At 41.0% G+C, this 23,455-nt stretch overlaps 1 protein-coding gene across 3 annotated transcripts in view; it reads right to left on the bottom strand.

Annotated features, from left to right (window-relative positions):
- Window positions 1-23,455, bottom strand: part of LOC116324696 (helicase ARIP4-like) — a 76,576-nt gene that overhangs the window by 20,986 nt on the left and 32,135 nt on the right. Inside the window, exon 1 of one of the 3 annotated variants that reach the window (XM_031745408.2) lies at window positions 16,832-17,110. The exons of 1 other annotated variant lie outside the window; for it this stretch is intronic. In XM_031745408.2, the coding sequence (XP_031601268.1) occupies window positions 16,832-16,835 (4 nt within the window). In that variant the 5' untranslated portion in view covers window positions 16,836-17,110. Of the gene's footprint in view, window positions 1-11,424; window positions 11,673-16,831; window positions 17,111-23,455 lie in introns of those variants that run through there. One more of the 3 variants, XM_031745407.2, reaches the window with a different exon arrangement.

Consider the following 23,455-nt stretch of genomic DNA (forward strand, 5'->3'; position numbering starts at 1 on the left):
CCTGAAATGCACAGAGCCTCAACATCACCACAAACACACACACTGAGGGGGTGGGAATAGCAAGGGAAATAGCAAAGGGGACAGAGATGAAAGTGAGGTCACGACTGAAAGGGAAAGAGAGATGCACTTCAGTGCGAGACGGGAAAGACAATCACGGACATGTTAAAAACAAAGCACGGTGGTGAAAGGCACTCACACACACACACACACACACACACACACACACACACACACACACACACACACACACACACACACACACACACACACACAGATTCTGGGAAGCAGGGTTGTTTTCTTCGGGGTCAAGAGGACAGGACGTTCAGGAACCGTTTGCCACAAAGACAAATATGATTTTATTAGTTGATAGACACACCCGCCTCTACACATGGCGTCACACTTGATTTGCGCACTACCCCATCTTGAGGTGACTGTGTTTATCTGAGATCTATTTCAAGTATAAAGTTTGCTTTCCTTAACAGTGAATGAGTGAGCAAGCGCGCACAAAGCTCTGAGGGCATATAAGGCCAGGGACTGGTATGCACTGCTGTGTTTGTTCTGCCCTCACTGATGCTGTGAAATCCATTGTACTAGCTCTGTCTGTATAGTGACAGTATAGTGAAGTCAAATGAAATGAACAGTTCCAATGTTTTCCAGTGTGTGTGTTTTAGTACATATCATGCAGCACAAACTAATAAAATTATTACAAATAAAAACCAAAAAAATAAAATAAATAAAATAACAACACTCTGGCATAGCACACCTGTTTTCTCTTAAGTAATAAAAATGTGGTACATAATTGCCATTTCCAGTAAAACTTAAAGGGAGAATGAGAATTCACTGGAAAGGGCCATTAGCAGATTGGCTACAGTTACTGAGTCCAAACATTTAACGGCCCTTTAATGGTTTTACTGGAGAAATTCATCTTGTTTTTATGGGAAAAGGACCTCCGGTTGGCTTTGAGAGCAGCTGGAAGACAAAAGGAGACAAAAACAGCATCCGGCTCATGGTGCTTTGCTGTTGTTTACCATCTGATAATGTGTTTATAATCTTGAAGGTTTGAAATGGCAAAAAAATTCAATTCTCCCATTTACTGTTTTTTAGTGCAGTGTCAAAGAATAAAGTACGTTTGTTTGAAAGATTACAAAAATAAACTTTACTGCAGAGATACTGTGATTTATAATAACTGAAGGAATGTTAGCAGTAGCAGCTTTTAACACAAGCTGCTATTCAGCCATGTCACTAGTTTCTAAGGGAAGGGAAAAAGATTGCACATCTACAGAATATTTATCCACTGTCTATATCGTCTCATCGTGTCACTAGAATATTAACTGTTTTTTGTGTTTTTTTTAAACAGGTTTAAACTCAACTTTGACAAATTTGAGATGTCAAGGTGAAAGCAGAGCTGGGACTTTAACATGAACAGAAAACAGAGCACCGTGCAGCTGTAACAGCGTGTTTCGGAGAGCGATCTGGAAGCTGTCACGATGAAGTGCCTCTCACATATACAGGAAGATGTACAGACCCATACACAGACTTGCGAACGCACACATGGGGGGAGAATCTCGTCGCATTACGGCCCGACAGGTTATACAACACGCTCACATAAATGTGCAAAAATAACTTATATAACAGATAAACTGTTCAATACTCCCTCTGAGGGCCTGAGAAAGCAAAAGCCTCTCCTGAATCATGCTTTGCTAACGTACACATGCGTCTTGAGTGCTGTGCACATAACTCTGTGAGGACGAGTTTGGAAGCACTCCAATCAAAATAGCCAGCGAAGATAAATGTCATCGGCTGCAGGAAGTCAGACACAAACATATTACATAATGTAATATGGATCGCAATTGCATCAAACAGCCTTCACTTTGTGCCTCATCACCTGATTCCCTCCAGTATCAGCAACTCCTGCCAAACTGCTCACAGATTCAATTTCTCAGGTCTATTCTCCATTACGTCTAAAAACCAATAACCTGTCAGTTACAAGGGAGCAGGAAGTCCAGTTTGGGTAGCATATTACCATTTGGTGGCTTATTATTTCCATGCTACTTTCCACTTCAGCTAACTAAAGATTTTATCTATGATTTCTGATGAAATGAACATAAATAAATATCAACACTAAAGATTAGTGTTGCCATGAGTAGGAGAAAAGCCAATTGGTATTAAATAAAACAACATGATATCTAAATAGTGGATGATATTCTAGATGTACAGTTTATTTCGCAACCTAATGACTTCACTTGAAGACAGAGGTTTACATGGCAAGTGCTGTAATTGTAAAAAGTGGGATTTGAAGGGTTTAGATGGGCAAACTAGGAGATCACACCATGTCAAACACACCTTTTTCTGCATTATTTTGGGAAGATTTAAAATCGACACATATTGGACAACACATATACTCATAGCAACCTATCTATACACATAGCAGACCAAATATACTCACTCAAAAGAGCACAAACATGTGGTTATGGCTGTAAGAGTTTTGGAGGTCCATGAGATGTGGTAGACTTGCATATCCAACGCAATAACGACAGAGTTTGTCACACACTGATAGCGTAACCCCAAGTGTCACGCAGCTTCTATTATCAGTATGTTTTAATTAAATGATTGCTTGGTTCATGAGAATCTGAAAACTCTTTCAGTTCAGAACATGAGTTATAGCAACCCCCCCACACACACACTTCAAATGCAGTAACTACACAGTTTCAGTTCTGATCTAAATTCAGCGTCCAAGACCCGCCCACCTCATTAAAAAAAAACCTCCCTTGTGCAGAAGGCCAGCTGAGGCGTTATTCTCAAGGTGAGAATCAGAGTTGGAGAGCTGACTGTTGCTAGGTGACTGATTTAAACCATCAGTTTGCTGCGGAGCCACGAGGAGCAGAAAACAACTGTGACAATATGTGGGTAAAATTAGTCAAAGCAAAGTGTGAAACGTGGTGAAAGCTCAACCCCCGTCACGACAGAGCTGGGAAAGAAGGTAATTAAGTGTCTTGATGAAATGCTGACTCACCGGGATCAGCGAGCGTCACAGAGTGAGCAGCACCCGCAGCACATTTTCTGAGCCATTAATTCGTTTAGTTGGACACTCCCTGTGGGCTCGAGACCCAGCGCTCCTCACAAAAGACAACACAACATGTTCTTGAGAGATACGAGCCTCGACAAAATGCAAGGCCACCGGCAACAGATTCATGGTTGGTGTGTCCGTCTGCGCACACTCGTGTGTGTCTGAGTGGGGTTGCAGAGAAGAAACATCTTCTGCTAACCAAGTTTATGTAACCACATCAATGCATATAAGTGTTTATATAACTCTTCGCACTGTGCTGACGAACATACAAATGTAAGTGTGCCAAAGAACTGTGTGTGTGTGTGTGTGTGTGTGTGTGTGTGTGTGTGTGTGTGTGTGTGTGTGTGTGTGTGTGTGTGTGTGTGTGTGTGTGTGTGTGTGTGAAGTAAGTGGTAACTCCTCAAGTGTCAATTTCTTAAAGTGAGGAGGCAGAAGAACAGGAAAGGTTAAAACTACAGGGTTAAAAAGAGTAACCGAAGAGAATTAGCTACAAATATGTACTAACAGCAGTATAACGCATCAGTCCCCTCATAAAGTCTTGTTTTTCTCTAGAGCCATTAGTGGTACAGGCTGTTTTCTTGGCTTTGAAAAAACTGACAAGTTAGCAATGCCAAGGTTTTGCCCATAAGTGAGAAAAACAGATGACGGATTGCAGATTCTTCTGTAATCTGTCTCCGCTTCTCAAAAAAAAAAAAAAAGAAAAAACTTCTCTGGAAAAAAAAAAAAGATGGATAGAAGTCTGGAACTGACGATGACCCCAATTTAGTTTGAGATCCGACACCTGCATGAGATTCAATTGCATCTATAAATCATGACCTGAGACATCTGAGGGCGAGCTTAGAGAGATGCACACAAACAACCTCACACAGGAAATATGAGGTCCTGACCTACATACCAACTTCCATCAAGTCAGACATCCAAGGAATGGTGAGACCTGAGGATGTTTTTAGGGTTTAATGTGCTTTGAAGATTTAAACATTAAAACTTTTACTTTCCATCTTTTTCTCGCCTCGTAAAAAACAAAAAGAAAGGCTGAAGTGGACAATGTGTCTGTGCCGCGCCCCGTCATTGGCCAGCTGCTGTCTGTGTAAGCAGATTACAGATGATGGCACATATTTACTACTACACAGTGGAGAATCCTCCGCATCACACGTTTTACGTGCACACAGACACAAAAACACAGAGAGGACAAACTGTATTATTATTCAACAAATGTGGAATTCCAGGAAGTACATAGAAAATGGAAGAATAGAATATTTATAGTAACAGAGCATCTAAATGATTCATCTAATCATCTCATCCTAACGCTGTCCTGAGAGGCTCAGCTGGACAAGTGCTGGTGGAAAAAAGAATCAATTTTAAACCCCTTTACCATGAACCATAAATATAACTATTCTCTTGCAGTTATTCACCATGTTCGCGAAAACTGCAATGTAAATTGTGTAACATCACAGACTTGTAAATGTAAAACAGGGCAACTTTATGACACAACAAGCATTAGAGGCAAGAGCAAGTAGTAAGCCATGCTTAAATAAAAATGCTTTTTTGTAACTGGCAAGTTTTATTTATTTGAAAAGTGAAAAGCTATTTGAAATGAAGTGTTTTTAAATGCAATTTGCAATTTAGTATTGATTTTTTTTATTATTATGACTATTCTTGATCATTTTTTCACTACTTTTTTTAACTAAATCTTTGTTAGAGTGCGTACTAAACATTTGAGCCTACATTTGTTTTACTAGCTCATCATTTTGCAGGTGTGTATTATGGTTATAAGTCTTTATTCACTCTCTCCACTCCAAATACAGCACTCTATGAAATCAGAGATGCACCATCTTCACACCTGTCCTTTCCTGCTTCTCATTTTCTCACCTCTCCCCTTCCCATCTAATCCTGCTTCCACCTCATCGCACTCACCTGTCACTTGTTCTCCTCCTCCTTCGCTGGATTTCTTTCCTCATCAGTGAGTCTCACTTCTACACAATTGGCCCCATGCTGACATCCATTTATAAAACAATTTCTGCTGTCATTAGAAGCTGTAATTCCGTCGGTCTGACTTGCAAGCTGATTACCGGCACGTTGCTTCATATCAAACAACAATGTGCTGTATGTTTTCGCTGATGATGCTGATGAAGGTTTATCCTCTACTAAAGAAATCCTGATCAGGACAAGCATAAGTGGATGGATGCATGGAGGGAATTTAGGTAGTCAAATATAAAAAACTAATGGCTCGGGTGATTTTTTTTAAAATAAGCGCTTATGTGTAAATAGAGATGAATTTGTCAGGGTACATCCAAATATAATCACAGAAAACTTATAAGGCTTCGGTCACACAGAGCTATTGACTGATCCGCTACCCCATGGGAACCTCCAGTCTCGAGGGAAAAATGTGCATTCCTCAACTGGTTGCTGAGTGTTTGCTGGTGGTTTGGAGTTGGCTGTTGCAGCAAAAACTTGCTGGTGATTGTTTTGGTCACCGGCAGCCTGCAGCAGTCACCTGTAATTTGCATGGAAAACTTGTCTGCAAACACTTGCTAACCCACTAGCAGAGTGGTAGTAAAGCTTGAAAAAGTGTAATTCAAACAAGATAATACAGGGCGTTCACCTTCAAAGTAAATGTGTCGCCTTACCTCAGCAGCCAGCTTGTTGCAACTGGTGCGCCTTAAACTTTGAAGTCAAATGGTCTCTGTTCTGTTCTGGTTTCTTAGTTTCCACATTTTCACTACAACTTAAAAAGTAGTTGGCAAGTGTTTGTAGATGAGTCAGTGCCTTCCATGAAAACAATGGGTAACCAAAGCACTCTGCTAACGACCAAAGAAATCACGAGGACGTCTCATATACCTCTTTGTGACCACATTCGCATTCCAGTATCAGCAAAGAGGATGGGGAATACACATCTGCCTAGTGACCCAAGTTGAAAGATGGCCAATTATTAATCTCACATTTAACTGGGGGCTAAGATTTTGCTTCACGCCAAGTGAAAGCCGATGCAATTTGTAGAATTTCACTTGAAAATACAGAAGCATCACAAGTGAACTGAAGAAAATTTTTTGCTGCTCATTTTTTAAATGAAAAAAATGCTGAAATCAATCTAAAAAAAAAAAAAAAATCTTATTTCCTATACCAGAGGTTCATATTTTTTCTTTTAGTAGTAACCTGCCAGAAATCGAAGGCACTCTGAGCAGAAGAAATGAAACCATCCTCCTACTTGTTTAACTGCTTCAAGTTAATCTGAGTTGGTATTGCAAACATAGCTTTAGAATTGAGATTAAAAACACAGTTTCAGAGAGGCTTGGAGATAAGATCTACCTTCATATAATGGCCGCTAAATCACACCATCAAATGTGATTTAGGCTTGGCTTGTGGCCAAACTATTCAGAGATTCCTAGTAAACTAGAACACGATGGAAAATATGTTAAAAACTGACAAACTCAAAACAAAAAGTTTGATTGTTATCAGAAGTAAATAACAGCTTCCAGTTCAACATACTGTTTTGAGCTGAAACGTAAATAGGGGATCCAAACTGGAGATGGGTCATGGATGAATATGTTGACAAGGTCAGTCTGCTGTGTAAAGAGTTAAAGTATATAAAAGACAAAACTTCTATTTGTTTTCAGGTGGCGGTCCAATAAGACGACCCGCTTTATTAAATGACTTCCTGGCTTTCTCATTTACGCAGTCTGAGCCTCACAAAGGGAAAAAGTTGCTCCCCAACAGACAGCCAGGCCACCGCCGCTGAGGCTGGTCCGACGAGAAGGGACGCTTATGTAACTGCTGCCTCTGGCTGTTACACAACCAGCATGTTCACAAGAATCTCACGTCCTCCACACACACACACATTAAAAGATGTAACGCATTGCAAGCACACAGAGCACACTCGCAAGAGCTGATGGTCTCAGATGAACACAGCGACGTTTAAAGAACATCTAGACTTTGAACACACACACACACACACACACACACACACACACACACACACAGAGCGATGAGTGTGTCGGCATGATTTTCCACCTCGCTCTTGCTGTTCAGCAGCGTTCGTGCTGTTCTCTTAAGGCAAGGAGAGAGTCAGAGATTATTTAAGGTGGCTGGATGGAGCACAGACAGTGACGCTGGTGCACAGACTGCTTGGAAGACCAGACCAACAGACAAACTATAACTCAGAAAATGCAGAACTCTTAAACTTGGCCTGCCAGTTAGATCTAGGGTATTATTTCTGCTTTTTCCATAGTTGATGACGGATGGAATAATGTCTTGTTCCATCTATTCATCCACCTTATCAGCATCTGCTTATCCAGGTAAGAGCGTAGACTAACCAGGAATTCCCAGACCTTCCTCTTCCGATTAACCGTCGAAAACACATCACCTAAGAGAAATCCAGGAGGCATCATGTCTGAACCACCTTAACTGGCTCCTGTCAATGCAGGAGAGGAGTAGCTGCACGCTGTATATGCTTTTGTATTCTTTCACTCACTAGCCACAGATCATGGCCATGATATCAGGTAGATATGCAGACTGTAAATGCTTTCTTCTTCTGCAGTTCTAAACCTTTATAAGGTCATGTGACCAAATCAGAGATCTAGGCATCTGTAAATGATCATCAGTGCAAATTCATCATTAACTTCCCGCCAAATTAGAGCAATTTATAAGCTCATAGTTCAAATAAAAATATCGTCTCAGTATTTTTTTCGTTGTGGTTTATTGACCCCACCCAACCCAAATTACAGGCAAATGCAGGAAAGTTTCTCAAAGTTTTTAAGTTGTTCTCCCGAAAGACTGACCGAGATTTAACTGGGTTACGTGCTCGCCTTGAGGAAGAAAATAAAATCTCAATACTAATGCTGAGCAACACGCACGCACGCGCACACACACACCTCTCTTATGTAAGACACTGCCCTGAATGAGTTATTAAGGCTGCTTTATTAGAGCGATGCAGGTGAGTTATGAAACGCTCCTGTTGGCAGCGATTCCGACGAGTGTGTCAGAGAAACGATGAGGCGGTGAGACGAGAAGAGAGAGAGGAAAAAAAAGGAGGTGGAGAGACAACGGCCATGTGATAAAGACGGCACAGCAGAGGGGGTGAGACGAGGTAGAACAGGCTGTTAGTAGGCCAGTGTGTCACTGCTGCTGGGGAGGGAGGAAGAGGAGGGAGGAGGAGGAGCCAGAGGAGAAGGAGAGAACATCGGGATGCTGTGTGCTGGTCACACTATAGCCTGTTACATAAAACCCTTATTGGCAACAGTTTGCACACAGTGTGTACTTTCAGCCTCTGAACACCCTGTGAGATATCTTAGCTTCTCACATCTGAGCAACCCAAAATCTTAACACTTCTGCACACAATGAGAAACGTTTCAGCTAATGAACTACGCGGTCACAGCCCCTCCGGAGGCGGAAAGAGAGCAAAACTCACGTAGCCATTTCCCATTACTCCTCTTTCAGTACCAAGAAACATTTCATATTGTGAAACGCTTCAAGCTACAACGCAAAAGCACTGTTTGCTCTTCAACCCATAACGACTATTTAATTACACATCAATACAGGTAAAAAGTCTGATTGTGAAGTCGTTATTAAAGAGACTGAAACAAATCACATTTTATAATCCATCCATTATTCTTCCACTAATCCAATCCCACCTATTACAGAACGACAGGCCGGGTACACCCTGGAAACATCGCCAATCTATCACAGGCCTGTTTTATAATCATTTGTATATCATTTCAGGGACTTCTTGTTAGAGAAAAGATGTGTCCCTTTACATTAACCAATCAGGTTATCAAAAAGAATCTGAATAAATGATAACTGCAGACTGAAAAAGCTTCTTTAGATTTCTAAGCTTGTTGTAATCTAGCCAATATTTAGTAGCAATGTGAAATAATGTAACCGGTATTGTCTTAGTGCAGGCACCACACCCATGACGTTCACTATCTGATCACAAGACTTTGTACTCTAACATTATACAGCACTGCGGCCATTTAATGAGAGACAGAGAGAATAGCTGGGGATTAGATGAGGTAAAACAGGACTTGGAGAAGTGCAGCAGAGGATACAAAGTTAAAGAAGATCTCAAGTTTATGGGGTATAAATTCCTAAAAAGGAAATCTGCTACCTGTTTTAAGCTATGGTCAAATTCTTTAAGACTTGAGAGAGAGGAGGAGTGAGGATGGGAGAAAGATGAAAAAGAGAAGTCACTCGAACCTGGAAGGGGAAATTTTACAATAAAGACAACAAAGAAAAGGGATGTTTGACAGGAGGAACCTGAAAGATGAAAGAACATTTAATAAAAACTGCTTTTTGACAAAGGGAGCATTAACCATGTGTCCATCCTCAGCACTGGGGCGTTATGAAAGCAATCAGACTGCACGTGCTCCTGGTGCTTGGCCCGGACTCCAGTGCTGGCCTGAACAGGACAGGTTGTTCCTGCCCGGCATGCTGAGGCCAATTACAGCTGAACAGAGCAAGCAGTGCAGAACGATGGAAGAACAATCAGTACAAGCCCCTTCCTGTTTTATTGTACGACAAATGTTTTGCTGCTATTAAAATGTCAAATTTGTTTTCTTTTCACGGGAAACCCTCTCGTCACTGATGGACACACTGTTCTCAAATACACGCACAACAGATTTAGGGAAGAACAGTGTGTCCTATTCTTTTTACCCTTCATCGCTATTTGACACAGCACAATCTGAGGTATCTAGCGTCTCTTTTCATAGTGAGCCAAACGCCCAGAGCGATCCCAAGAATTACGAGCATGCAGACAGTTATTTCTCCGAAAAGGATTTTCTGTGAACGCTTTTCAAAAGGGAACAAGAGGAGAGTCAGTGGGCCATGGTGCTCGCTAAGCAAAATTAAAACACTGTTTTTAAAGTCTAAAAAAACGCTTACGTGATCAGGCAGGTCCTGAATTATGAGCTGGCGACCTTTTCCGGAGACATTAACAGTAGCTGTTTTAATCTCAACAACCGCTGTTAAAACATGTAAAAATCCCTGCAGCTGCACACACACTGCACTGTTTTGTCTTTTTACTGCAGAACATTGGGCATAAAATGAAACAATGACTGACGCGACGTATAACTTTACCTTGAATAGTTACATTCCTATTGGGCACACTGCGGGAAGCCATTGTTTGCCTAAAGTGCCCCTGGAGGGCAGTGTCTAATTTATCGGAGCTTTTGGCATACGTGCAAAGACATCCGGACCAAGATTTCCGTTCACTCTTTGCAAATGTACATGGATCTTAAAAAGCTAATAAAAAGCAGAACAAGGACAATCTAACAATAGAGCTTTTAGAGCCACTCTGGATCCTACTTCATCCACACGATCACATGTTTTTAATATCTGTGAGCCAACTTTGAACTGAGCGCATGTGCAACAAAACTCACAAATCCTTCCACTGTGCATCTAAATTCAGTGAAGACAGCTTCAAATTAAGACTTAAAATCCTGATCTGACTGAAAACAAACTATTAAAATTGATCTAACACAAGATTTGAAGTTTCTGATTATCTTGTGGTTGCTGGATAAACAGATGAAGAAATGTGAAGGAACTCAGAGCCTTCATTTTCATTCATTCCAGCTACAGCCGTTTACCCCCCTAACCCACTAGTCTGCTGAACCATATGTTTTCCTGCCTCCACATGCTCACACTTCCAGCATGGCCCGATCCTACCCCCGTCCGCCAATCACGGCACTGGCATTGGTTTAGGTAACCGTAGAGACAGCCAATTGGAGGCAGGAACTGAGATGACAACACGAGAGAGAGGCAGTGGACACGAGTGGGAGAAAGACCGGCTGAAAAATGGAAGGAAGATAAGAAAAATGTGACGAATCAAACAGAGAGAGCAGCAATCGTAGATGGCGACTGAGAAGAGAAAAATATGATGAAACCAGAAAAGTAAATAGAAAGAAAGCGTGCTCAGATAGACTGCACACGCCTAAGGAGGTATAGATCCAGTGTTACACAACAATGTTAAGTAACTTAACGACCCTCAATCAACAACTGCTGCACATTCTAGACACTTCTCAGCTGGTTTTATAACATCAAAGTTCCCCATTTCTCATCATCTTGCCGCTTTTAACTCATTTTCCCCCCTCCGTGCACCTCCTCTCTGGCTTCTGTTCATGCTGCCTCTCCTGAAACAGGATGCAGAAAGGAAGCAGCCAAGTAACACTGTTCGTTATCTCATCAGATGAACTTCAGCGTGCGCGTGAAGCTCTCTGTCTGGCGTTTTCTTCCTGTTCTTAAAGCATAGCCCTATATCCAACATTTACCTACCTCCATATTTTTCCCCTCATTTCTTTCTAACTTTCTCCCCAAAGATTCATCGCGTCCACAACCTCAACACGGTTCAGGCGAATTATGTCACCCACCTGCAAATGATTCCGATTCATCCAGAAGCAGCATGGTTATCAGAAACAGAGGAAAAGCTGGTATCCTCTGCCTCCCTGTCACACTCTCAAAATCGCTTCCCCTTTCAAGGAAAAAGAAACTTTTAAAAAGAAGTAAGGAGGAGGTGGATCTTCCCTCCTCTTAGCCTGGCTTTACACTTAGGTGGCCTTTAAACTGACTGCCTCAGTGACTGACTGACTCTCTGACTACTGGTCCACCACTGTGTGCTCCTTTCTGGTCAATAACAATGTGAATGTGAGGCAGAGGCAGCTAGGAAGGCTGGCAGCTGAAAACTTACATAACCCTTCATGCTGGAGCTGGGGCCCTGCTGAGGGGGGACTCCTACCACCGATCACCCTTCAATCTCCTCCCCTCCCTCAACTAAAGCCAAAAAAACCAAAAAAAACTGTCATATTAAACCACTCCCCCATAAACAGAGTCAGGAATACAAAGCATGCACAGAAGCAGGAACCATTTAAGTGTTCGTTGATGATTAAAGGCGTTACAACATCTCAGCAAGGCTTATAAAAGTTGTTGCCTCAAAGATCAAATTACACATACATGTACACACAACCACACGTCAGAGGATTAACACGCGTTACGACAAAGTCACTTTCATAGACTGTCAAACTTTAAAATCCTAGTGAGTGATAATGGTTATACTAGCTGCTGATAATGACCATCATGCCTTTTACTGCACTTCAGGGTCCAAGGCGCGCTCACATAAACGAGACGTTCTGATGCGTCACTTGGCTTTCCTGCACAAAACAGATCCTTCGAGATCAGTCTAATTTTACTGATCTCTAATTCTATATCAGTTTACTTTGTGGGTCACAAACTGATAGCTTAGTTTGATCCTGAGTGGAGCAGACTGGTGAAAAACCAGTTTCTGTCAGTGAAAAGAAGTTTACACATTTAATCCCCTGAAATATCCTAATATAAGAAATAATGCAATTTCAACAGTACGTCTCAGTTTTTCCACACGACAACAACAACAACAAAAAATGCTGTCGTAGTAAATAACAGAAATCTGTCAGCATGACTCTTTGGGCTTAAATTGTAAGAAATAAATGTTTAAATTTACAGAACAATATCCTGTATCCTGGTCGCTCACGTGAGCCTGTAGTTAGGAAACAGAAAGTTTCTGTTAATTCATAGAAAATGTCAATTTTTTTGACTCCTTGTTAAAAAAAGTTACATTTCTAAAGTCAACATTGAAAACACAGGAACTTTTCTGTTATTTAATTGTTTATCTATTACTTAATTACTTATATAGTATGAATAGTCAGTGGGGAGGTCTTTATCCCCCATAAGCTGCAAAACTTATTAAAATACACTAAAAAGTAAAAATATGCCCTCCTTCATTTTCCAAAAGAATCCAAAGGGCTGGATTTGATTCTGGCATCCAGGCCTTATGATTGACACCCCCGGTCTTGAGGAATACATCATGGAGAGATACGATGGGACACAAAAAATATCGAGGCAATGCACAATAAGGGTGTTGCAAAATAAGGTGAGAGAGCAATGCTGAAGTAAACTGCTGCAAATTTATAAGAGAATATGTTTATTTTCATTGCGCTCTATTTTTAATGTGTACCATCAAAATACACCTATTTATATACTAAGTGCTTACAGATAGTATACTGAAGGAAACATGGAAATTAGTGAATTAATTTCACTGACTGAATATTCTAATAGTATTCAGTCAATAAATTCAAATAATCAACAACTCTTTTTAAATCTGTGCTTAAGTTTTGGAAATCCCTGTTTATAACAGATCTGAAGCCACTGAAGACTAAATAAATACTTTAGTGACCCATTAACTTCACACAATTCCACACAAAAACAACACCCGTTCATAGGCATCTCCTCGCTCCCACGTGAGATTGTTTTAAGTGTTGGACAAGTGACAGAATCGGGACCCCGCGGTGACCCCACTGTGTGTGTTTGTGTGACAGAATAGAGAGCGTAGAGGAATGCCTCGGCAGAAATCTGTGTCAGCATCTCTGAAACGCCTTCAAATAAGATCAAAGCTCACATCATCCATTACTGTACACACAGAACCCTTACGTGTGTTATAAGACTGTCATTATGTGTGCCTATGCCAAGAGGCACACATATTACTATTCGTCGGATTTATTATTCTTATTATTATTATTATTATTATTATTCTCCATCTTCCGCCTAAATTTCGCACGTATCACGCCCGCAGTTTTGAGAAAAGCTTCATATATGTTACCTCATTTTGTGCGGCTGGATCTGGAATGGTGTGCTATGACTTTTGGTGTTTATGACTATTATAGTTTTTTAAATATTAATATTTTAGTGAAAATTTTTCCGCGCTCCTCTGCCAAACAGTTTTGACAATAGGGGTACATATGTTACATCATTTTGTGCGGCTGGAGCTGGGCTAGTATGGTGTGACTTTTGGTGTTTATAACTTTTATAGTTTTTGAAATATTTAGATTTTAGTTCAAATTTAGGCCAATTTCTAGGCTCCTGAGAAAGATTCTGCTTTTGGCACCATAGAAACAGACTTCATTTGTGGTGTGTTGGCTCTCTCTAGTGGTATACCGGGAGTAGTACGGCCTAAAGGGCGCCATGCTTGGTGAAAACTACATATCCCACAATTCATAGCATGCCTCTACCGAGTCAAACAATGGCGGACACCACTGCGTTTTATATGTCTTTTATTCGTGTTTCTAGGTCACAAAATACACTTTTAAGATATTTTCAGGTGAGAATGTAGGTGTGTAAACTTCAAATATCTGCTCGTTTTATCAACACATCCCATATTAGCGACAATTCTCTTAAGTGTTGCTGATAGTCGGTTAGTTAGCTAGCGCCGCTAGCTTAGCTAGCTAGCGCCTTCGTGAAAAACCACCCAGGCTTGGCTGATAGTGAGGTGGCTAAAATTTGTTTAATCGCCCGATCGCCGGCAAGGGTCTGTGTCTTAGCTGGACTTATTTTTCGTTTATATGGGCCGATGATGCTGGTCGATGTGGAAAAAATAACTGAGTTGTTTGGTGGTGGAGCTACAACAGAGGGCAGCTATCCACCGTGTATGACAGAAAGGACATGCCGCGAACGAGACATACAAGGCGGTGAGGCTACCGCCGATCGACCGGTGTTTGCTAACGCGGAGGTCAATCGTGGATCAGGGAAAGCGAAGGCAGGAGCGTGAGGTGAACTGAATTTCAGGTAAGAAGTTATGACCTGCACTCTATTTGGGTCAGATATAAACCGAGTTTAGGTGTAGTTTATTTTGTTGTGCTGACTTTTCAATCACTTACAATAACTCGTACTGCGTGCTAGCTAGCACTACGGAGTTTGTATACAGCTGTGTGCGCGCTAAGTTACCGATGTTACCGATGTTGAACTTTATGACAGCCTCCCTGTCATTCTCTCGCCTGTTGAAACTTCAGTCATGAAACTGATCAATGATCGGCTTTTCTCTCTTGTTTGTTTATCGCTAAACAACAGCAGCACGTTTAAGCTTGATCAGCTGTTGTTAGAATTCTTTTGATTTTAATTTCTAGTATCAGCTGATGTTTGCTGGAGCATGAAGATGAAATCAGGAGATGTCCTTACTGAATCATCAGAGCTGAACTGGTGATGGAGAAACAGGTTTACCCTTAGGTGACATGAATGAGTTGAAGGAAGTTATGAACTGTTTCTGACAGACAAATATACACCAAGCTCCTTTTTTTGTGTAGCTGACAGCTGGTAACTGTGCAGGGGCGGATCTAGCAAAGCTTTTGCCAGGGGCCAGGTAGGGCATTAACAGAGAAAGGTGGACACAAAGATATACTTTTCTTTCTTACTCTCATATAAAATATTTAGCTTTTATTAAATAGTTATCTGAATCTTACAACCAAAGTTTGTATAATAATACACAAGATTGGCTGTAGACCATTGTTCATCATTCAGAACACTGTGTAAAAATAACAAAAACAAAAAGTGAATGCAAAAGTGCATAAATATTTATTTTACATGTTTGATGTGTGTGGCGGGCGTGGTCTGCAGTGCCGCTGCAGGGGAGGTGGACCCACCTGAGCGGCACCTGCAATCACGCCTCGGGCGTAGTCTGTGCTCTCTCGGCTGTTTTTGGGTGTGTGTCGGGCTGTGAGTTGAAAAGCTACAGCCGGCTGTTTGGGTACCGCAACCATGTGTGAAAAGTGGTCCATAACGTAATGCTTCAAAGCGTGTTCATGCAAACATTGTCGGATCTGCCGTGGTACAATGGGACTTCTGCTCATGAACCTGTGTGCACAGCGTCTGCAAATCGGCGCTGTACGAAGTAACTTCATCTTTACACAAAACTGTAAGCTGTTATCTGTGAAGCGTGAGCGGTGTTTGTTTTTACCATAGTTCATGGTGGAGAATGGGTGCTCTTCTGAGTTTTGCTCTCTGTAGCTGTATGAATGGCAAACTACACTGAATAGCAGCGGCATAGGCACACATAAAATTTCTTCTGAAATTTTCGCTTTCTAGTTACTACTTCATATACGTTTCTGCTAAGAAACTCAAAACTGTTACACATTATATTACACATATTTTATAAAGACAGTCCAATACTTAAAACCTGTTATTTACTGTTATACTAAGAGTGGCCTCAGTAAAAGAATGGCTTTTAAATGTGTCGTTTTACCTTCCACACATTTTTAAACGCACATGGAAACATATGAGAAGTTTATTTGTGGATCTGAAACACTGTTGAAATCGCCGAGTGGCAAACTCATATCTATTTATATGGAGTAGAGTAAACAAGCAAATGTGTCTAATTTCTACAGCTAATGAATCCAATTTGTTACATTTTTTAACAGACCCGAGGGAACACTGTTATAAAAACTTACAGGAAACCCTTCATCCTGGATTAGATGGCTTATTACCCCAAAGACTGGAAGCTACTTATACTTTACAAAAACTGATTTAGGACCAGACTTTTTTACATCAACCTCTGCTTGAAAACAAGAAAAAAAAAATAAGTGAATCACAAACAAAAACAAAGTCTTACATAAATAAAATGACACAGAAGTCCTTGAAACTTGAGGCAAAGATACTTTTTTGGGGGGGGCAGGAACAGGAACAAGGACAACCCCTGTGTCTATTTCATAACATGCCTTATGAAACCTCTGAGCTCTGCTCTGCCTCAACAGCCCAGCTAAAGACTTGGCACTGCACCTCATATAGGTCAGTATGATAGAAACGCCCCGTGTGTCTGCATTCGTACTGATAAAAAGACACAGAGCAGAAGATATTACTGGGCTGACTGAGAGATTACAGAACAAAACACACGTGTGTGGACGAGACCAGTTAACCACAGAGAGAAAGCGGTAGAAGGAATCTCACACTGAACCAGTCAGTCAAAAGGTTTCAGCTACTCACCCATGTCATGTGGCTGCAACTTTCTGTATCCTACTCTGGTGAGAGATTCATGCCTCCTCCTTATCACTCTCAGAAACTTACTCCAATCTGTGTGTGTGTTCCCTCTTCATACAGCTTACACACTTCCTCACTGTTCTGTCTGAACCGAGCATGTCAAAGTGTGTGTAGGTGTCTGTCTGAGTGCGCGTGTGTGTGCGCGAGTGTGAGTCTCCCAACACCTAGCCTCGTCGCGCAGCTTTACCGGCGCTCCACTGAGGACAGAAGGCCATCGGGACAATTACAAAACAATGAGTCGTTGAAAACTGCCCCCGAGCGTCGTACGTAGGAACACCCCCGCAACGCCACTGCGCAGCTTTTCCTGTCTACCTCCTCCCGCCTCTCTCTGCTTCTCCCCTCCCCCAGCCAACCGACACAGGAGCCAGTGTGTGATGTCAGCAGGACACACCCACTCAAGGGAAGCTGCCTTAGGTAACAAGGGTAATGGGGTTCAACCAGGAAGAGATGGACAGGGATGAGAAGATGAGAGGAAAAGAAGCGGATGAGAGATCGGGAAAGAGGGAAGAGGAGAAGTGAAGAATGTAAAATGATCCCTCTGATAGTTTATGGCAGTTTTTATTGTGATGATTCTGTTTTGCTTTTTCCCCCCAATTGAAAATCAAATCCTTCAAAACTGATGTCAGAAACATTAGATTGGAGGATCTCTCCAATCTAATCCAAAAAGCACACGATCGAATATGAATTTGTTTATTGGTTGGGATAGACTGGAGCCTAGTTTAGTAGTAATAAATGTGTAAATACAGATCTGACAAGCTAAAATGGTAACATAATCACAAATCCATTTCAGCCTGATTTATGATTGTGGACAGAGAGGGTAGGCGATCAATATGAACCGATAGAGAGAGTGATGCTGGAGTCAAACTATGGCTGCAAAATGCAAAGCTGAAACAAGGATGTGAATAAAGTCATGTGGTACTGCTTTCTGTTTGGAAAATTCTCTTTTTTTTGGCTCCTCGGGACAGTATCACACATCATTAACACTAATAAACACATCGTAAACACCACAACTGCAACAAATGGCAAATTTCAGTGACACATAAATGCAAACATGTCAGTGCAGATGAGACGAACTGTGGGGAGAAATAAGAACCATGGAGGTGGGGGAAGAAAAACACAAGCCTGACAGGGTGGAGGACAAGAAAGAAGGGATGGAATAGAAAACAGCTAGATGTGTAATGAAACGACAGGAAAAGTGGAAGAGCGTGATGAAAAGAAGGGGAAGGGGCAGTTTCTAAACATTCCTGAACCTATATTGGTTGTGTGGGATTACCCTTCACAGATCACACACACATAAGGTGAAAGGTCATAGCCCACTCACATGGTTACACATACTAACCCACATTCTAAGGAAGCCTGGGGGAGGGCAGCAGAGTTGAGGTGGGGGAGGAGAGAAAGAGCAGGCAGTGACAGCGGGAACGTGAAGCCAGGACTGCCTGGGGACATACGAGTACGCTCATGCACGCACACGGTCACCTTTGCCACACTACCACAGTTACGGTATCTACCCGAGCTTGCACTTCCCCGTTTACATAACCCAGATTGACCAACAGAGGGAGGAGAGAGAGAGGCATTTGTGCCTCGTTGTTTTCAGGAGCTAAATGAAAAACTGAGATCCTTTGTGTGTTTGGAAAATCGAATGATATACGTTGGATTGATGTCATGAACCATTTAAAGCGTTGTATTTATGTCGATCATGAAAGCAGATTGGCAGATAATCTTTTTTTTATTCCTGAGTAGTTTGATGAGTAGGAAAGTAGACTGGAGGATATATTCTAAACGCTTTTAACAATAAATAAATATAGAAACCACCTTGCTATGCCATAATGTTACACTGCATGACCCATTTTACATAACAGAAGAAGAAAAGCAGCCTTTTTAAATCCACCCAATATTATAGTCTCACGCTAAATGCATGTGTGTTCAGTGCAAAGTCCGGAGACAGCGTTGTTGCACAGTAAACAGCACCAAGTTTAAGAAAGATTGAGAGAAATCACAAGCTTCTGCTAACAGGGGAAGATTATGGTTGTTAAGAGATTAGAGTCCCAGGGTCAACAAAGAAGATAACTGCATGCATTTGACGTCTGATTTTTCTTTGGATAAATACTGCTCTATCACCATTTTTATCCACATGCTGAAAGTCAAAACACAGTCAAAACTGGATTCAAGAAAGAAAATGCCTGTTGAAGTCTAACCAGACCTTAGCTGATCTTCCTACCTGTCGGCTTCCTGGTACCAGAGTAATTACTGTTTTCTCTAGTTTTTAGATTTCTTTTGACTTTTTCTCTTCGGTTTAGTTTAGCGTCATTGTTTTCCATGGTTGGTGTTTAGTTTAGTTTTATTTAGTTTTCAGTGATTTTTTGGCTTTCTTAGTTTTTATAATATTGAGGACATTTGATAGAGGCAAATTTTTCAAAAGCTCAGAATGGGTGTTAAAATAATCACAGCATTTTTTAAAGGTAGATCACATAAGCGAGATGATTTTTTACTTCATTTATTTTGCGAGTACACAATATGTTCTGGAGCAGCTATTTTCAAAAGTCTGTTTAATTTTATTTTATTTTCGTTAATTTAAATGTTTCTTTACCCTAGTTTTAGTTTTAGTTTAGTTTCAGTTGACCTAGTAGCAAATCTGTGTGATGTCATCTGAGAATGGTGCAACAAATAATTTCTTGCATTTAATCCTCACATATGTGCATCATGTATAGTTCCTGCATGCTCTATTCTGAAAACTCCCCTTGTCTAAGCCACATGGAGTATTTCCAGTAGTGGGAGTGTGCCTGAAGTGAACCGTTTCCTACTGTGTGCTATATTACAGAAAGGAAATGTGTGAAAAAATGTCCAGCCCTGAGACTGCCAGAAGGTCTTGTGTGAAAATGGCTTATGAGGCAGGTGCATATGCAGGCTCATATGCATACGATTGCTAGCCATGTAGAGATATCCACTTTACTGCTTTACTGATGTAATCAGCACAGCCTGCAGTACCTAAACTTTCAGTGTAATCAGTGTCTCCCATTTACCTGTTATTCACAGTTGGAGCAAAGTCAGTTCTATTTTGGTTCCTTTTAAGAACCAGCCAACATATCTGAGAAGCAGACATCATGTTGCAACAGAAGCTAATTAGCATGAGATGAAAATCACAGCAGACAGAATCTTCTTCTTCAGAAGCCACAGGCCCACCAGAGGTTGCAAGAGTGACTTCTTAACAAAACTGACCACAGTTTGCTAGACTGGGGACCCATCACTTCCCTATTCTGACATATAGCACAGGTGCTCCTCAGGGATGCACACTAGGCCCACTTCTCTAATGGCGGCAAACCAACCGACAAAATCAACTTAGTCATCGTGTTTTCAGTTGACACATCAAGATTAATACACAAAGGAGATGAGTCTGCCTACATAAAGACTGTAAACTTTCATAAAAGTGCTCCAGCAGGAACCTGGCACTCGATACCTCCAAAACACCTTCAGACTACAGAAAAGCTTCTATCACACTGACATCAAAATACTGAACCCTATATCTGCACTTTCACCACTCAGAACACTGTAAAATATTGCTAAAGACCATGAAATTTTTTTTGTTTCTCCACACGTACATTGACAAAATAAAGGCTTTTTATTCTATTCTAATTGGTGTAGTGTGGCGCCATGCTGCTGCAAAATGGTTGGCTACATACATAAAGTAGCCCTGACATTAACAACCTAGCAAACCGTAAAGGTTTCTGTGACTTGATTGGCAGATTAATATAAACATTTATTTGAACAACAAACTTGGTTGGGGCCATTTCAGAGACCTGAAGATACTATTGGTAGACGTTTGGTTCAGACTTTAAAATTAAAATATGACATTTGTTAATTCATTACAATGATACTTGAGAAAACAAGAATAGTTCAGTAGCCACACGGGAACTACTCAATTTATCTAACGATGAATGAATTCACGTCAGCTTAAAAAGATTGCAGGAACCTTGAACAGGGACCAAAGGGACCTGGTGCTTAGACTGTTTTGTCAGCTGTTGTTTCGAAAGGACAAAAACAAAACTCTAGCACCATCATCTCCCCCCAAACAAGGGAGACATGTAGAATCAATGCCAAAGCACACTGGAGTGGTTGTGAAAACACGTGCCGGCCTAAAAAGTTACCAACACAATTCATTTTGGTCTTTCTTTTAATTTAACCAAGACTTAAATTTCTAAATTGCCCTCTTGTGGCATTGTGGTCATTTATAATGTAAAAACACCAGAAAAGCCTCATCTTTGATGAAGCCATGACAGCTTATTTCCAATTCTGCAAATAAGTGAGAAATTACATGGTTTAGATATGTGTGAAAATTATTAAATCCAAAGATATATCAGGCAAGAAAGTCACACCTGGATTTAACTAAATTAGGTAAAAGCCTGAATATGTGATTATTTAAGGTTTCAGCTGGCACCTTGTTATTTAACCCTTACTGATGAAGTTGATGTGGAAGATGTTTCCTGTGGCTGCACACGACATGTTACTCTGTTTTAGAAATGATCGGTCTAGATTAAGCAAAGTAAACAACTATGGAGATTGCTGTAACTTCGAAAACTGGGAATGTCCAATATATTATTAAAACCTGGAAGGATAGCAGTGAACAACCATCTTTCAAATCATTCGATCTGAATGATCATGATCGGAGATATATAATCGTAAATAATATATCAATTATAATAATATATAAAATAAATCGTAAATAATCAACAGTAGAATTTATGCCTATGTTTAATAGTGAAAGTACAAACATTTCCACACACAATGTGAAGAGATTGGTACTAAACAGCTGTGTAGCCTTCAGAAAACCACTTATCAGGGAGGCTAATCCGAAAAAAGGCTTTCACTTTGATAGGGAGCATAAAGATTGGAGTCAGGGGCAAAGGGAAAACTTAATGTGGCCTGAGGCACCCATCATTCCTACTGCCCAACCTACAAGCCTGCAGGAGCAGTGTTTTGATCTGGGGTAGCTTCAGTTGGTGAGGTCAAGCTTTTGTAATGTTATGTGCCCAAAAAATGAGGTCAGCTGACAACTTGAATATACTGAATGAGCAGGTTTTTCCATCAATGGATTTTTGCTTCCATGCTTTTTCATTCAGGAAAAAGCTGGTCATTCAGTATGGCCAGGGTTTTTTTCCATCTGTGGAAATTTTGGAGGGCTGCTGATCTTCCACAGGTGGTTTGGGCATCTGATTAGGATGCCTCCTGGACGAGGTGTTCTGGGCATGTCATACCAGGAGGAGGGCCTTGGAGTGGGTCTAAATCATCCTGCAGGGTTAGGTCTACAACACCAGATTTCACTGGACGTAAGACATTATGCCCATCAACACATTTAGAAGTTAGATACGTTTTGGAGAAGACTTTGCACAGCTGACAAACTCTTCCATCATCAGTACAAGATCTTGACGGAAATCTGATTCCCCTTTTTCTCGCTGCCCAAATCCTTCTCATCTCATTCTCTGATCTGCCAGCTCTACTAATGCTGGATGTCGAGCAATAGCAGGCATTACAGAACAAAGTCCACATTTGGAAGTCACCAAAGATGAGTTTGGGTCGTATTTTCAATTTGTTTTAATTTGTTGATTAATACTGCAGTTGATTTTTTCTTTTAGTCACTAGTATGTTTAAACGTGCTTTACAAACTTCCACGTGAGACGAGTTTGGGGAGAAAGAACTCTCTCTTTTTGCATCTCGGTACCAGTGCCAAAGGAACCCTTGACTTGCCAGCTGCATTGAAAAACACCAACCTTTGACTCCTTTGGAGCAAAAATAGACTGAACTATGTGTAGAATAAGCCACATATTTTGGAGTCAGGATGCCAAAACCGGTTCTACATTTTTATTAAGTGCTGTAAATGCTATCAAGTCAAATCAGCCTTCTTACTAATGCAAAGGTTAACTTTGGTACAGAAGGATTTATTCAACATCCTTACAATTTATTAGTCAGACTTGAACCACGACCAGAAAGCCCAGTTACGGAAGAGATTTCCAACATGTGGTTACTGCCTGAAAGCTGTGACCTGCCTGCCATCTCTCCTCGAACAGCCCGAGTTTAAAAAGGTTAGTTTAGTTGAAACCCACATCTCAGCACAACAAAGTCACAGAGAAACCATTTTGAACCGGAAATTGAGGGCAAAAAGCCATGATGTTTATTTTTTTTTTTTTTCTAATTTCAGGACCTTGAACATAAATTGTCAGAAATCTATGGTTTGTTTTTTCTTTGTTACTTTTTCCTTTTAATTCATTAGGAGATACATGAACCCCTGATATCAATCTCCAGTGTTTGGATTCTGCCCTCTTGACTAAGAAGGGATGAGTTTTTCTGAACATGCGTTCAGATTATAGCAGCTCGGGGACCACAGCTAACACATGATTCAAAACAAACATGCAGGTGGTTTTGCTAATGAGCTATTGTAACTTATAATCAGTTTGACATCAAGCCAGCCTGTTACCTGATCTCAAGTCCGCTCACGCACAAAGTCTGTTTCTCTCTTTGACACACACACACACACACACACGGATCTGGCAGTCTGGTGTGTCAGTATGTAGACCAGCT

The sequence above is a fragment of the Oreochromis aureus genome, linkage group 20, assembly GCF_013358895.1.
Source record: "Oreochromis aureus strain Israel breed Guangdong linkage group 20, ZZ_aureus, whole genome shotgun sequence".
NCBI classification, from domain to species: Eukaryota; Metazoa; Chordata; class Actinopteri; order Cichliformes; family Cichlidae; genus Oreochromis; species Oreochromis aureus.